Source organism: Lathamus discolor, chromosome 12, assembly GCF_037157495.1.
Source record: "Lathamus discolor isolate bLatDis1 chromosome 12, bLatDis1.hap1, whole genome shotgun sequence".
Taxonomy (NCBI): domain Eukaryota; kingdom Metazoa; phylum Chordata; class Aves; order Psittaciformes; family Psittacidae; genus Lathamus; species Lathamus discolor.
In genome coordinates this window covers 12064853-12081522 of record NC_088895.1, presented here as the reverse complement: position 1 = coordinate 12081522, position 16670 = coordinate 12064853, and the positions used below count along the sequence as shown (strand labels likewise).

Here is a 16670-nt window from a genome sequence, read left to right as displayed (position 1 = left end):
GGTTTTGCGACTTGTCTGTTTCTAGAGTCTTCCCCCCCCACCCCCCCATTAAAAAAAGCAGACAGAGAAGAGCCTTCCCATTTCTTTAATCTGTGTAACTCACAATGCTACTGTACACAAAGCACACCCAGGCATTGGAACGATGCACTAACAGCAAGGAGGAGAAGGAAGTTGTACAGAAGGGTTTGTCACACACAAGCGAGTCATCGGCACGGTGCTGTACACCCAGGGGCGTACCCAGCGCCCTCGGGCATGGCCTCCGGCGTTCCCCACTCGCCTCTGTTACCCCTAAAGCAAGTTTTTATAAAGAAAAATAGAACTAACATCCTTGGAATATAAAATCGACGGTCGAGGGGTATCAACAGGCAGAGAGGGTGCTGAGGAGGACAGGGAAGGGGACCGTAAGGCTTCTAGAACTAATAGGAAATGCAGCAAACAGTGGCGATACCTGAAGAAGGGGCTGCTGCAGCAAGCACGGCGGTTGTCACCCTTTGGCTAGGTTCCTGCTCTCGGCTCGCGTATCGGACACTGTAAACGTTTTTGGTATTCGGATTTCGCCTCATCGTGATGGAGGGATGTGGGGACCCAGGCATGGGCTCCTTTTATTCCTAAAAGACTTTAAAGGGACAGCATCAGGTAGAAAGTGTGGCCCGAGAGTGCAGTAATACAAAAAGCTGCTTTTCGTTATAAAACCTCTGAGCTCCGCAGCAAAGTTTGATTCCCATGGAAACAATGGAGAACAAGGAAAGGCTGAGGCAGCCTGTGCAGCGCGGGCTGCGTTGAGCGCGTGTGTGAGAACACGACGTGGGCTGCAGCAGGAGCAGCGCGGCCGTCGCTGGTCGCACCCAGGGCTGCCCAGACAACGGTGAAGGGAGGAAGGAGTACAAGAAACTTCAGATTCTTTTCATCGCGAACAAGTGGTTTGTAACAAAAGGTAAGATTAGGTCTTTAACCTGACAGTGCCCCTTTATGGAATATACAGTCATCTTCTCCCTCACTGCATCCAGACGGATCCTCTTCCATACAGGTGGAAAGGCATCGGGTCACATGCATTGCTCTCCAAAACAGCTCGGAACAAACAGGTTATAAACACAGAGTTAAACTATTGCTATTGTTCTTTGAGTGAGTAGCATGTTGATCTTTGCTTCAGATAGATGAGTGCCAGATGGGGGCGGCTGAGGATAGATTGATGTAGACTGTGATGGACTGAATCGGTGGAGGAAAACTTACTGGCGTGTTTCCTGGTAACTACACCCACCTCCTCTGGTATTATTGCAGCAATAAAGGTCCTGCTCTACAATTGCTTCTCCGTGTTGGATCCATACAATGGCAACGGATGGGGGGCCAGGGAAAGGACCCGGGCAAGTTTCAAGAAGCTCAACAAAGGATGAGGACGGAGGTGCTATGATTGTCAGTCTAACTGGTTAGTAGCCATTTAAAACATGGAGTGATGGAGAGGTGAGTATAATATTGCACTTCTGCATTCATTGACGTTACATTGAACTTGGTCCATAAAATAATTGCTTTGTACATAATGCCTGAAACAAAAAAGCTACATTTTTAAATATTAATAAACCCTGAAGGTTCCAGTCCCTCCAGACATTTGTGGTTTTTTCCTCTACATAAATAAATAACTTTCAATTTTATATATCCACTTTTTATGTTGAACATTTACATTCGCCTCTGTTTTACACTATCTACACATAAGAAAATGTGAACATCTTGTAATGTACAGACCATGCCTCGGTTGTGGGCTTGGAGGGCAGTTGAATTTTGCAAAGGCCATATCCAAATTTGCAGGAATTATTGTGTGATGTGGGTTGGTGACTTCACAGGATGGATTGTGGCTTGGCTTCCTACTCAGATGGCATCTGTTGGATAGAACGTTTGGCTAGCAAAAAGCTGGGACAACTCACATTGGTTTTTCAACCCAGTCAAGCTCTGGATGTACATTCAGAGAGAGCTGAACCGAGTCGGCAGGAAGGAAAGTCAGTTTTCGGTAACAAAAGTCATCAGATACATTCTGCACTTGAATCATTATCAAAGAGAAGTGCTTAAACAGTTTGCAGTCAAGGCTGCAGGACGTGGGAGCTGCACTGGGCAGCGGGTGGGCAGTGGGTTCCTATCCCCCCTCTGCCTCCGCTTCGACCCTGCAGTGCCATGAACACGAGATCTGCCTCGGGTGTCTGATGGGGTAAGATTTGCCTACTGTGGCGCAGAGCCAGTGAGCAGAGCAGCGTTCACAGTGCTGTGTATCTCAGTGCGGCCGTCCTGCACTTCGGATCGAAACAGGTAATAAAATGAAGCAGCCAGTCTACAAAATTCTCTGTTACAAATAAGATCCTCAGAAGTAGAAAGTGATACAAAGACAGGGAAGTGTGGAGGGGAAAGCGGGGCTGGTTACACGCAGTCGGGGAGCTTGGTAGGACTATAAAATCTCCATGGGAAGAGGCCAACTGGAGTCTGTAAATGGGCACCACGGGGTGAGTGCCCCTCTGCCCCGAGAGGTGTGTGCGAGGAGGGAACTGGATCCATCCCTCGGGCCAGGCTGAGCCGGGAGGGACAGGACTAAGGGGCTTCTGGTGAGCCCTCACTCTAGGCACTGTTCTCTTCCACTGCTGCTGTTCTGTGCCGCTCACCCTGCACACCCACGGCTCCCCTCTGCCATGCACCCAGCCCTGGCTCGCTCCAGCAGCACACAAACCATCAGCTCAGGGACATCCACTGAGAAACACACCAGGAAATTTTAAGGTATGGCCTTTTCTTAAGGTTGCCTGACGTTGGCACACTTCCTTACAGTCTCCTTACTGCTGGGAAAACTTCTGCACGGATTGGTTTTATCCTGTATAAATATATACATATATATATGTGTGTGTGTGCATATGTATATGCACATTATGTATATAATATATACACACACACCCTGGCTTAGCAATAGTTCATTGTCATGCACTACAAACAGTTGGGTGTAGCTACATGAGATGGTAACAGGTTTCCATTCTAAAAATCATCAGTGCAAAAAACAATGAGGTTTTACAGTTCAGTAACTACAGGTAAAAGAAGCAGATCTGTTTTCCCATGAAAGCTGCTACTGAACTTGGAGAGAACCTGGGAAGAAGAAATCGTCTCAGAGGTGGGTGTTGAGAGAGTCAAACCCTGCATTTGGATGAGCAGAACTGCAACGCGATGTAGCTGCTGAGTGCCTTCAGCTGCTTCCCAATACATGGTGGTTACTTTCGGAAAGGATATATAGCGAGAATATCTGGAGACTTTAACAGCAAAGTAAGTGTCTGAGGTTTGTAACAGCTCAAACAAGATAGCTTGGATTCCTCTTTTAATAGGTCAATGCATTGAATTCCATCGGCTTCTAAAAGGTCTCTTTAAAAAATAACAGTACTAGCAGTAACGACCCCACTTTTTGGGCGTGAATCTGTCGACATTCTGCCCCTACCAACAGCATCCACACATCTTTATGCTTTGCCACTGCACGTTCTCCTTGAGAAAGTGGCTGCACTTGAAGCTCTTTGTACAGGTAAAGCTCTCGGTTGCTCTGCCTGGCACAGCCCATGATAAATCCCTTGCTTGGGGACGTCTGTGCCAGGAAACAGCGTTATCGAACCCCCAGCCCACCCTGTGCTGGTACCAGCAGAGCAGTCTGACTCCTGGGACAACCAAGAAGTTCCCCAGCCTCATCCCCTGTTCCTGTGGCTCTGAGGACAGCACTCGGTCACGCGTATCGGAGCGATGGCTAACAAGGCGAGGAGGCACGTATTTACAGTCACTAAACCTGGATAAGAGAAGGAGGCAGAAGAGAGTGCGATCTTGACCTGGAGACTTCCCCCCCCCCCCAGTTTCCAGCTGTTCCTTGGGCTCATGCTGCACAAACCTGACGCTCCCGCTGTAAGGCCTGCACGTTCTGCATGGGAACCATCCCATCTCTTCCCAGAATACCATGATGTTATTAGAGTAGCACCATATTTACCCTTCCAGCCCGTAACACCGGCCTCATCCCTCTTTTCCTTTTGTTTTCTCCTCCGGTGGCTGCAGCCGACAGTCGCTGGCTCCGGCCTGGCTACTTCTGCCCCAAGAGGCCAGACTCCAGCCGGGATGCTGCGCTCCGGCCCCAGCACCCTGTGGCGATGCTCATGCTTCTTTGGCTGCGTTCCCTGTCCCTCTCCCTGTCGCTGTCGGACTGGCTCTGGGTGCGCTCGGGGCGGTGGCCGGCGCTGGTGGCCGAAGGCTGGGAGGAGATGGTCCGCAGGAGGTGGTTCCTCTTGCGCAGGAACTCGGCCTGGCTGGGCAGCCCAAAGCTGCCCTTCCGCAGCGCCATGCGCGTGGTGTTCTTGGCAGGGCGCGCGCGGTGGTTGTACTCCAGCTGAGCCAAGTGGGCTGCATACCCCTCCGTGATGAACTGCGGGGTAAGAGGGATGAGGGCAGGCGTTAGGCACATCTCCACTGACAACCAAACACCTTTGCCATGTCAGGTTCTCCAGCAAGGCATGGAACCGCTCAGACAGATCTGTGTGGCCCTGGTACGTGGGACAGTTCCATCCTCCTGGCAAACACGACCTCAGTCACCAATGATGACCAAATTCCCATCGCCCTCCCATGGGAGACCCTTGGCAACTCAGACAAGCTGGCTCCTACCTGACACTGACTCTGCAGCTTCTTGGTGGGTCGGCCAACGATGTAGATGTGGGTGGGCGGGAGGCTGATGGAGCTGTACACGGAGATGTCCTTAGTGGATCCATATGCTGCATGGATCCTCATGTGGAGCTGCAGGGAGAGAAAGCAACACGTGGTCAGAACATGCAGGAGCCCCATGCTGCTCAACAGGCAGGGCTTTGGTTTTTAATAGCGTTTGTGGGAATCTCAGGTCAGTGACTTATGTAAGTTCCCAGCTGGAGAAGGCACCACTGTGCAAAGCACTAATTAACAGAGCTGGGGATGTTCACAGGCCAGAACAAGAGGAGTAACAGCGATACAAAAGCAGCTCTCTGCTTCCTGATCCACGGCCTTGCCTTGATGTCTGTGGGGGGCAGAGACACCACACACTTCACTGCTGACTTGTCAGGGGGGAGAGGAGCAGCCTGCAACCCCCTGCAGTACTCATTAGTGGGGAGTGTTCCCCTCCAGCAGCCATGCTGCTGCATGGACACTGCTGTTTAAGAAGGGACAGGCAGGAAAACATGCTGCTTTCCAGGGATTTGCCTGCCTCCACTCTGAGCAGAGAGCAGCTCCTAAGGTTTCCTTAGTGGGCTTAGGAGCTGGAGGGGAAAGTGGACACTGGTGCCACCATGGACCAGCCAGCTTTGCCCCCAAAGCCACAGGCAGGCCAAGGAGATGGAAAGGAAATCTCTGACCCTGGTCACAGACTTGTTCTTCTGGAGCATAAGGGAGAGCAGGCAGCAAGGGCCAGCTTCCCCTACCACTGTCTCAGGCGGAAACAAGGGCCCAAGAGAGTTAATGAGGGGCTTTCCCTGCTATTCCAGGCCAGGAACAAGTGCTCAGGACACTGGCACTTCCTTCAATTGCCAGGCAGAAAAACCCCTTTGTTATATCTGGAGCTTTTCTGAGGCTCTGGGCTGAGTGATGTTAAGAACTCCCAGGGGTCAAACGCTTGGGAAGATGCTCTGTGGAGCCTCCCATCATGGCTGCGTGGTGCAAGGCCACGTCTGCAGCAGCTCCATGTGCTCTCAGAGCTGCTGGGTACACCATGGGCAGCCAGAAAGCCACCATACAGGTGAAAAAAGTGCACATATGGGTAAGGAAGGCACTGCAGCCTCTGTTTCATCAGACATTTGGTGTTGGAAGGACCGGTGGAGCATGAAATGGAGCAGTGCTGAGCAGAGATGACACAATTTGACAGCGTAGACGCTTCTGTAGAGCAATAAAAGGCTGAAAATAAAATGAACAGATTAATCTTCTACTGTAGGTCACATCGCTGCCAAGAGACTGGTGCTGACAGGGGCAATTGGACGAGGAGCAATCTAAACCCTGTGCTGTGATCACGTTTCAGCAGAGCCCATCTGTGGCTTACGTCGGTGATGAGGGATTTCAGGAAGTTGGCCTTGTGCCGCAGCGGGTCGTGGACGAGCCCATCGCAGAAGGAGACGATGCCATGGGGGAAGTTGTGCTGTGCTAACCACGCTACCACCCTCTGCTTCTGCATGTCGGGGCGGCCCGTGACATAGATAATGAGGTAGCCGAGGTCTTGCCAGTGCCTAGAAGGAAAGGCACAAGTCAATGGCTTGCAAACCTTGAGTAAAGCCAGTGTAAACCACACTGACTGTCCCACAGCCCTGCTGCTGACCTTACAACGTCGACGGCTCCAGCGCGGACTTTGGGGTCGCTGCCCATGATGGATACACTGGCTGCAAAGGAGCCGTCGATGCTGAACACCACAAACTCTGTCCCCTTTGGCAGGACTGTGATGTAGCTGTCTGCGTACGTGTGGTCACCCCTGAGAGGGATAGAGGCACTTATAGGCATCAAGATATCCTGCAGTGCACCGCGAGCCCAAAGCAGCAACCAAATCTGGCCCAAGGGATGTAACAGCGATGCCACCACCAGTGAATGGCACTGCGTGAGGCCTCTGTGTTAAAGTGGGGATGGAAATAGTACTCTGGAGCCATGGTGTCAGTGACTCAAAAACACCTGCAGAAAACCATTGCTGGCTTCACCACTGCAAAGATGCTCCCTTCCTCCCCCTCCCAGAGCTCAACACCAAAAACTGGAGCTGAGCTGGAGCCCCTGGGCTGTGAATTACCACCAGTACAAAGTTCTGTCCTTCAAGGGCAACTTTATGGTCTTTAAAATACACCCAGCTGTGCGGTTTTGCAGAAGACCATGAGGCCATAGATGTGTGGTGCAGAAGGCCTGCTCCTGTAACAGGAGCTCAGTCACCATGCTGTTGATGATGCGGGAGTTGGAATAAAACATGGATCTTCCTCTTACAGCTGTAAAATACAAATGGCTTCATCCCTATTGCTGGCAAGCCAGGCTCCCAACCCACCTAACAAGCAGAGGTGCCCCACAAGGAGGGACCATATTCTACAGCCATCAAATTCCTGGTTTGTTTCTCTTGCAAACTAAGCCCCAGCACCCCAAGGTACCTGACCACCATCTTGACGGGGTACACGCCGATGCCCAGGCGCCGGTTCTCAGGGATGACATAGGAAATCCTGCCACTGCTGTTGCTGATCTCGGTGTCAAAGTAAACCCACTCTCCTGATGGTGGCTGGGTCATGATGTGAATGTCCACCTGGGAAGGCAGCAAGGCTGGGTCAGCAACAGCATCAAAGGCACAGACAAGTAGAGCAGGATAAGCATGGGGACCTTCACCCAAGCCCCTTTGGTCAGCAGCAGGGCTGGGTCCTGCTTCCACCCTCTGCACTTCACAGATCTGAGCTGAGAAGCACCAAAACATCAGTTTTGGTTTCATTCCATCAGGCTGGAATGAAACCCAGCCTCGGTGGTGAAGACCCCCATGATGGAACACTGTTCCTGGTAGGAGGCACCACGCAAGTCTGAGCAGGGGAACATGGCCAAGATGCAAAGGTAACAAACCCCATCAGGACCAAGGGAGCACCAAACAGCACCGCTTCTGTCCCAGTCCCCCACATGGTGCACAATCCCATACCAGACACAGTACCTTTTCTCCTGTGAGTGTGACCATATCTAATGGACCATACATAAACCTTCCAGTTAAGGTCTGGGGCCCATCTTCATTGGCAATGGTGTCATTTATCCTGTGGTTGGCTGTGACGTTCTGCACAAGTCAAGAGGGAAAGAGGAACACAAACCAACAAAGAAAAAGGTCTGCAGTAATGAACAGCCTCACAGGAAAACACCAAACGCAACCAGACAAATTAGAGTGCCTTTCTGCCTCTATCACACTCACAGCTCTCAGCTTTAGAGAGGAATTTGACCTGTGGCAGAGGGGATGCTCCTTGCCCTCCACTGATGGGGTGGATTTGAGAGTACGTGGCTGAAGAGTCAATTTCAATGGCAGCTGCAATTCTCATCTGTCTATTAGCTCTTACACTTTGGGTTTAAGAGGCGATACAAACATCTGCCAGGGAAATCGGCTCACATTGTTTCAGCTCGAGCAGAGAATTGTCCTTTTGCAGGAATCAGACTTTTCTGGGAGCAAAGGGCATTTACTGAGTAAAGAACTTGCATCACTGGTCGTGTGGAAAGACATTCCATCTCTTTCTCTGTCCCCAGACAACGCTTTCTGTGTTTTACACAGACTCAAGCCAAGAGGAGACCTTGCTGGTAAAGATCTTTCAGGTCACTCCTTCACAACTACAGGTAGCATATAATCACTAATGTATACCAGCAGTACAACATGATCCTCCGTCCCTACTGTGGACAGACACAGTCATGCCCACGCTCACCACCCTCAGTGCTTTCTTACAGCTCAGACCAAACTCCCTCTACACCACAGCTCTCCCTCCTGCCACGGAGGCAACCCCAAAACCACCCTTACCCGGAGCTTCACGTGCGTCCTCTTGCGAAGCCACTTCTCACGGGGCTTGGAGGGGGTGAAGACAGACACCTCCTTCCCGTCCAGCTCCAGGACACTCGAGTTCTCGTGCCTCATCACCTGCAGGAGGACGGGTTCCACTGAGACATCAGCCACTCGTGCAGTGACCCCCCCTCCTCCTGCCCACACTGTGCTGCATCTCCCAAGCCAGGGTCATACGAGGAGGGCCTGGGTTTGCCTGCTGGGTGTTTGCCTTCTCAGCTTGCAGGGTTTACAGGCTGCTCCCTTAATTGCAAGGACAAGGGGTTTCTTCTGAGCTAGCAAAGCCTGTGGCCAGCACTGACTTAACCCCAGCTGGGATGCAGGTTATTTAGATTGTCAGGAGGTACGAAACTGACTCAAACACAGCAGGATGAGTTCTGCACTTAGATATCTGCCCTTCCTCCAGGCTTTCTTTAGTTCCTTCCCCTTGGTCTGCAAGGGACTGGTCTCCTTTGAACATGAGTTTTCTGCCATTCTTGTAACAGACCAAGCACCAGCTGCTCTGCCCGGCCTCATGCTGACAGACGCTGTTCTTTCGGCTCATTTCTTATTTCTATTTAAACACATTTTGGACTGCTCTTGCCCAGAGATGACTTTCAAAGGTAATTAGAAACAAGTCCTTAATAGGGGAAGAAGTACTGTGGTGCTCTGGAAGGACAGCAAGAAGACAGGGGATGAGAAAGACCCTGGTCTCAAGGCAGAGATAAGTTAGCAGAGTCAGGCACTGGAGAATGGGAGTGGGCCAGATTACTCAGACAGCCACCAGCAAGCTTTGAATGGATGGAGAGGTACCTCAAGCTCCAAGATAGGAAGCTACAGACCCAGGTTTGGGCTGAATCCTGAATAATTGCCTATTTCTTGAATGGAGCACTCTCTGTATGAGACTGTTGTGACTCTTCCCACTCATGCACAATTTAGGCTGAGTTAGATGCAGGTGTGGGGTTTCACATCGAGGTCTGTGCAAGCTCACAGGTGTCTTGCTGGGCTAGATACTATTGGGAAGAAAGGGTCTCCCTGGATTATCACCACTGCTCAGCTGCCACCAGCACTGACATCTCTTGTTTATGGTTCTCACACCGTTTGGAAGGCAGCACTGAAAGCAAGTTTGCCAACAGAATCATAAATAATTGAGAGCTGCAGTCGAGGAGGCTGGAAAGGAGCAGGGACAGCTCAACAGCTGAGCTAACACAAAGCAAAGCCAAGCACCAAAGTGGGCAGCACAATCCACAGGGTTGCTTTTAGTTTCGTCTTTTCCATTTCTGTACTCAAAATACCCTTCTCTGGAGGGGTTTATACTTTGTAAGGAAAATAACTCCTCATTCCCAAGGAACTGAAGGAAGAATATTCCTTTTAGGAAAACCTCACTTTAAACAGTAAATTCAAATCTCAGGCCAAACAGAGATGGTACCAATCTGAGGTGTCAGACTCCAGACACCAGCAATCCCCATTTACCTATAGCCTCAGGAGAACCGCTTTGTACTGGAGGACTGAGGACTAAATCCCAATGCACTGACGATGAGCTGAGTTCCTAGAGACCACAGTAAGTTATAAGGCAAAAATGGAGACCCAAACTGTGCTGATCACCTCATGTCAAATTCCTGCAAAACTTCTCTTTTAGTTTTACTGTATTTAGTGCTAATTTTATGTCTACATTGAGAAGTTTCCTTTAAGTTTCAGACATGAGATCCAAATGTGCACACACAGAGAACCACTCACTTCAAGAAACAAGTGATGCCACTGTGATGTGATGGGAAACAGCCCTGGGCTCACTCCATGGCTACCTGCTGAGCCCATCTGAAACGTCCTCTGAAGATAAAACCCAGGCCCAAACTAACCAGGTATAACAGCACATGTCCATGAGGTTTGCACATGTGCGGCTCCATTAACAACACAGGTGAGGAACAAAAAGAAGGGGAAGAAAATGGATCTGCAGTCGCAAAGGGGTTTTGTTCATTTCTAAGCATCAATGAGAGTTATGGAAGATGCAGTGGGAAAAACAGCCTGAAATATTGTTCAGCCCAACGGAGAGCAGGGAGGGAGGACAACTGTACCTGTCTCAGCAGGAAAGAGACAACGTCTGTGGACTCCCAGTAGCTCGCATGGAAGAGATGTGGCAAAGCGACTGTCGGGAAAGCCGTCAGAGCATCAGGACAGTAGAGAGCGTAGTCAATCCTCTTGGTTCCCCACCACCTGGCAGCAACTAGAAGCAAAAAAGCCTTGTTCAGACAAAGGGGGTTCACATGCGTGCGCAGTCTCCATCACAAATGGTACTGCAAGGCTCTGGCTCCTCACTCCAGGTACACTGGGAGGCTGCTCCCTGGCTGGTTGCACTGCTAAGAGGGAACAATCAACCCAGGGCTGTGTTTGCTCAAACCAAGGGAGGAACATAGAGGGGCACCAACACTTGAGCTCTCCTTTATTTAAACAAACAGGAAGGCACTGGAGGGCAGGTATTAATTAGCTGTTAGTCCAGACCATGGAGAAGGGGTCAAAGGCTCATGTGCAATGGGAATCCACATGGCAAAATATAAGGCAGAAGTGCATCTCCCTGGAGCTGTGGGAGGAAGGACGTGTGTGCTCTGCCCACCACAAGACATGCCCAGGCTCTCTCCAGCCCCACTTTCCAACTCCTTTAGCTTTCACCAAGGAATAGCACCCAGATACTGGTCACACTAAAGAGAATCTGAACAGTGGGAGCCCATGTGAGATGCTGAAAGGCGCTAAAAGGCACCAAAAGGCAGGATATATGGCACATGCTGCCAGGATTGGCAGTCCCCAGCAAGTCCTTGTTACCATCCTGGGTTACCACACTGCAGGCAGCTGAGACATCCAGCCCAGCCTCTGCAGTGGCCAACAAGAAAAGGATCTGGGAGAGCCGGGACTTTATTCAATGGGATTTTGGAGGGGGAAGGTTATAGACAAGACAGAAGAGTTCCTCCCTCAGGGAGTCAATGACCTGCACGCAAGTGTCCAACAGCCACTGTTCACCCATGGGACACCACCACACTTCAACTCTGCCCATGCACACATCCTGTCCGACCTCCTAGCAATGAGCATGGCTCAGTCCAAAGCCTCACATCCCAAAGATAAGGCTTCTTTCCCAGCAGTGAGGAGTCCTCAACCCCTGTGTGCTCCGGCCTGGAAAAGCAGCCATGGAAAGAGAAGATGGATCAGAGCAAGAGAGTAAAAGAGGAGCTGTGTTTGCATGCAGGTTGCAAGATGGGGCTTTCTCAAGCTTCTTTTTTTACTGTGACAATGTTCCTTTTTATGGACTTCCAGGAAAGCTGCAGGTATAAGGTATGATCCAACAAACCCCTCTTGTTAAGGGCAATGAGCTGGTAATGAGCACAAGTCCTGAACCGAAAAAATGGTCCTACCAGCTCTTTCCAGAGACCTGTACAAAGCTCCCACCATAGGAACATGCAGAGGGTTATTGCATCAGCACATCCCTATGGCCCAGCCCAGGCCCTAACAGCTCTTGTGTTTCCCAAGAGCCATGGGAAGGAGCAGAAAGGCACTGATGGACCAACATGGCTTTTCCAGAGCACATAGGCACCAGAGCCATTTTTGACTCTCTGTCTTCCAAAGTGGCAGCTCCTGGTCGTGTCCCAACCTTTCATTTCTCATGCAAGTCCCCAGCTTAGGTAATTTCAGATTCTTCATAGGAAGCAAAGAGGATTTACTCTTCCATGCTTAAAAGACAGTGGTGGAGGCAGAAGCGCTGTCCCCACAGCTCTGCTCGGAAGAAGACCTGCTCTTGCCAAGCTGTTAGCTGTGTTATGATGGATCTTCAGAGCAAAGTGACAGAAACACTTGTTAAAATGCAATCAGAAATTGCAAGTGCCTCAGTGAAAGCGCGCAGATTTGCTGTGGAGTTCTGTGACTACTGAATGAGAGAAGAGGTCGACCAGAGCGGATGCCTCCAGAATACCTGTCTTGATGTCCAGGTCGGGTATCCGAAGAATGCAGTCTGCAGCCTGACTCCACAGCCCTTTGAGCTTTCTTCCCTTCGAAGGGGTTTCGTGTTTATGCTGCCTATGTTTCTTGGATGAGGTTTGAGTAGGGGATTTGTGAGGGAGGGCAAGTTGGGACAGAAGGCTAAGCCCTCTGCAATGATTAAGGTGGTGTTTGGTTTCTAAAAAGAATAAAATGAAAAGAAGTAGAAATAACACTTATTATTACAGCACACACATGATGCAGGCAACACATCTTTCATCCTGCAGAGATTCATAGTGGAAAGGAACTGCATTGAGAGGGAGCCATGGTTCTGTGGTGGCCCTCTGCACTTCCTCCGGCTCTCCCCGTGCGACAGCAGGGAACACATCCAGCCCTCAATGCCATGGCTTCACATTACCACCGTGCTAATAAGGTTGAGCGCAAGAGCTGCAAAGCCAGAGCAAGGGCTCAGAGGACATGTCAGCACTCAGGAGGTGAAGGAAGGGGCTGTGACAGCCTCGGGGCATGCTGCACATGGAGTCAAGGCTGGACTCTTCCTCTCTGATCTCAGAAACAGGTTTTGATGGCTGTGAAGTGCATGAAGGAATAAATTACACAACCAGGAGCTAAATAATTGGTGAGAGCATGAGGAAAGCAGAGAGACATGAGCATCATGTGGGCCTGATCCTGCATCACCTGCCAGAGGAAGGATCCCTCCATTGCATCACGCAGGCCTTTAGGTATCACTCTGGTATAAACACTTCATAAGGAACAACCACACCCCCCCCCCCCCCCCCCCCCAGCATTTCTCATCCTGGCCGCTCTCTGTAGGTGTGAAACAGCACAAAACAAACACCTTCTCCCCCCAGGAGCCTTCTTCCCCAAGCAGATTAGTATTAGCAAGCACTTGGTAAGATGTCTTACCAGGACACACGTAAGAACGCACACAGGGAGCGCAGCGTCAGCTCTTGGATGTGCTTTGGAAGAGAAAAACCTCATGTGTCAGAGCACAGGGAGTTTATTCCCGCTGCCAAGTGCTGCCTCAAACAGGGCAAGAAGTTACAGTAGCCCCTGAGCAGCACCCACAGGAACTAACACTTGTCTCAGGGAGTGTTATTAACCTCAGCAATTGTGAAGTTAAGTCATTCCTGGCCCTGCAGTCTGATGTGCCAGGAATGGAGATTCTCTGAATTTCTGCTGCATCCTGGAACAAGAGTTTGGGCTGAAGTTTGGGGTTTATTTAATTTGTTTGGTTTTCAGCAGTTATCAGAGGTCCCTGAAGACACAGACTGTTCATCTTACACCTCAGCTGGAATGAAGAAGGGGCTGAACTGTTAACAAAGGCTGTTCTCCACTGTATCAGCTGGGAAGTTATACAGGTCTTGGGAAAAGTAACAATAAACCCCCCTCCTTTTATTCCTCATTTGGCTCGGGGATATGGGTCATGACTGGCTGACTCTGAGCCTCGCTGTTGGCTACCAAAGAGCTAAATTTCTAATGCAGAGAAATAATCTAAACCTGTTCTTGTCTTTCTTACTCATCCCCATTTCTATGAGCCACATTTAATGATCTACATCAAGCCACATGCCAGCCCCTCCATTATCAATCTGGTAGTGCTGATCCCTACCAGTTCTGCACGACTTACCAATGGCAGCACGGAAACATCCCTTTGGATTAACCCTCATCACGCACAGCAGCCAAATGGTGCTCAGAGTTATCAATCATTACATCTCTTTGAAAAACATCACCAGCACAGTCCAACATGCATAACACAGCGGTAGCCCCTGTATCATAATCAAATACATCATCTGTTCCTCCAGGAGATACGGTAACACATGGCACTGACTATGGCAAATCCAGGAGAAGGCGGAATAATTCCAACTCTTTGTTAATAATGGAAAGCATAACCCGGACAGACAGACAGACAGACAGAAGCTGTGTGGCTCTGGCCCAGTGCGTGGTGCTGCAGGAGCGATGCGAGAGTCTCGGAGGGGGTGAAACACTTACTGTTGGCTATGTTGGAAGCAGTGTAACTGTCTGCCATTCCTGAGACCTGGCTGGCAATGCTGATCTCACTGGCTCTCCGGAAGCCCCTGAACTGAGGGGCTGAAATGGGGGTGGACAGGGACGTGCTTTCCATGAAGACGGCACCATGAGACTGAACAACATCTGCTACAAAGTTGAAACAGGGAAATCAAAATGTTAGACCAACAGACAGAGGCTGGGCAAGATGAACTCGAGGGGAGGAAGAAGGCAAACAAGGCTGGTAAGGTGCAAAAACCCTTTCAGAACTGATTGGAATGAAAAAAAAAAAACCCCACAAAAAACATTTCATCAGAGCTCTGGTTTGGAAAGAAAGCAAACACCGCAGCAGGCAAAGAGACGTGGCTGGAGGAGCAGTCTTTGATCGAGAGAAGCAAAATAAGGAGCTCAAAAAGCAAATCCAAAACCCCAAAGAAAAATCCAGGCAGACGTACTCAAGCAGCAATAACAAGCGTGTGTCATACATACAGATGTGAATATACACAACTTCATATATTCACACTGAGACAAAATAACTGAGGTAAGGAGAACAACAAGAAACAGCCTTAGAGAGGGGATATTTGTATTCTCGAAGAGTTTAAACTTAAAGGAACATCTCCAAGATAGAAGCATTAATGCTAAAAAGGAAAAATAAAACCAAGAAAACATTTCCATGCCTGGCAGGGACTAAACTTGAACTCTTATTTTACTGCTAATGGATACAGCCAATGCTCATGAAACTAAAGGAAGGGCTATTGAAAGAAAGGAGCCTGGTGCTGAGCACTTACATCTCCAGTCAGTGTTGGTGGACTGGGGAGTGCTCGGCCTCTGTGAAAACAGAGCTTCTTTTGTACAATGTGCAAGTCTAGATATATAGATCCCAACCTGAGGTTTACCAAGTGTGGCCTATCCCTTTAGTACACAAATACACAAAGGGAGGATTTGAAGTCATGCTCACATAGGCCTTACATACGTACTGGAGGGAAATGGACCTCAAATGCTCAGGACTAGCAAACCGTGAGTTGCTGAAAGTCACATAAAATCTGCATTTCACTTGTCTCTCTGTAACAGTGGTAAGAGCATTCATTCACTCCTCTGTAGATGCTGCAAGGCTGAATTGAGTGTCTCTGGGATACCCCAAGATCCTACACTGCTGAGGGTTTGTAATGCCAATGCCAAGTACTCAACAGCAGGCAGCACCAGCATGACACTAACATGCAAAAGCAAAGCTAACTATCTAATGTTGCCCATCTCTGCTGTACCTGAGGAGCAGCATCTGAACTTTATTCCCAGGGATCAGCCAGGCAGTAGATGCCACATGGAATGCAGGTACATTACTTCCACACACCAACATCTTCCACCTATTTCAGCCAGTTTAGATATCCCTGGATTTAATCCCAAGTATGCGGCTGACACAGGGTGTTGTTTCGGCAACTGGTTTATTTTAGCATCCATCTTTTTTGCTTGGGGCTACTGATTTGCTGCCTCTGACCTCTTGGATTGCAGCAGCAGCGTGTGCCCACGTAAATACTGCTGCAGCAGAGGGAAAGGGGACGTATGAAGCAGAAAATTTGAGGCTAAAGTGTCGAGAAAAGAGGTCTGTTCTCTGCAGGGAAAATCAGGCCACAAGCTGCTCTGTGTAAAAGCTTCATGGACTGCAAGATCTGAGCCTTAGCAGGAGCCTGACTTGACCATGAGCTGCACACACGTTGTGCCTGAAAGGCCATTACCAGGATCACTTTCTCAGCACTTTCTTCCTCTTTTCACCTTGCCTTGAGCTGCTGGCTGTCAAGGGTGCTACCAGCATCCGCAATCCAGCCAGCCCCACCAGGCCGGTACAGCTTTCTTACTGCTGCAAGTACAAGCAAGAGGAGACAATTCAAGCAGAGGGTGCACTCTGAGAACATGAGCCAAGCCAGGAGCTGCATTCAACCCCTTGAAGATCTCAAGGGTAAAAGGTCTCATTCCCACTGCTATATGACCTGGGACCACCCTTTCATCTCCTCCTTAGTTATCCCTTCCTTTCCTTTACCTTGCCTGTATAGATGGTGAGATCCTTCTGCACTTATGTCACATCAAATGGGTACCCCAACACAGCTGTAATGCAGATAATGACCATCAGCTTTCCTGAACTTGGTCAGATGCAAGGAGAGGTTTGTCTTTGTCTGTGCTAGGGAGA

The 16670-nt window shown here is 49.7% G+C and overlaps 1 protein-coding gene across 17 annotated transcripts in view; it reads right to left on the bottom strand.

Moving 5' to 3' along the window:
- Positions 1–69: 69 nt before the first annotated feature.
- PITPNM2 (phosphatidylinositol transfer protein membrane associated 2) overlaps positions 70–16670 on the bottom strand; it is a 133283-nt gene continuing 116682 nt past the window's right edge. For 11 of the 17 annotated variants that reach the window (XM_065692422.1, XM_065692432.1, XM_065692425.1 and 8 more), the window contains 10 exons: positions 14477–14641; positions 12465–12668; positions 10585–10733; positions 8495–8611; positions 7655–7771; positions 7116–7264; positions 6314–6463; positions 6041–6224; positions 4648–4776; positions 70–4411 (listed from right to left, as the gene is read on the bottom strand). In XM_065692422.1, coding sequence (XP_065548494.1) covers positions 4073–4411; positions 4648–4776; positions 6041–6224; positions 6314–6463; positions 7116–7264; positions 7655–7771; positions 8495–8611; positions 10585–10733; positions 12465–12668; positions 14477–14641 — 1703 coding nt within the window. In that variant the 3' untranslated portion in view covers positions 70–4072. The remainder of the gene's footprint in view (positions 4412–4647; positions 4777–6040; positions 6225–6313; positions 6464–7115; positions 7265–7654; positions 7772–8494; positions 8612–10584; positions 10734–12464; positions 12669–14476; positions 14642–16670) is intronic. The other 6 variants (XM_065692434.1, XM_065692436.1, XM_065692433.1 and 3 more) reach the window with 3 other exon arrangements.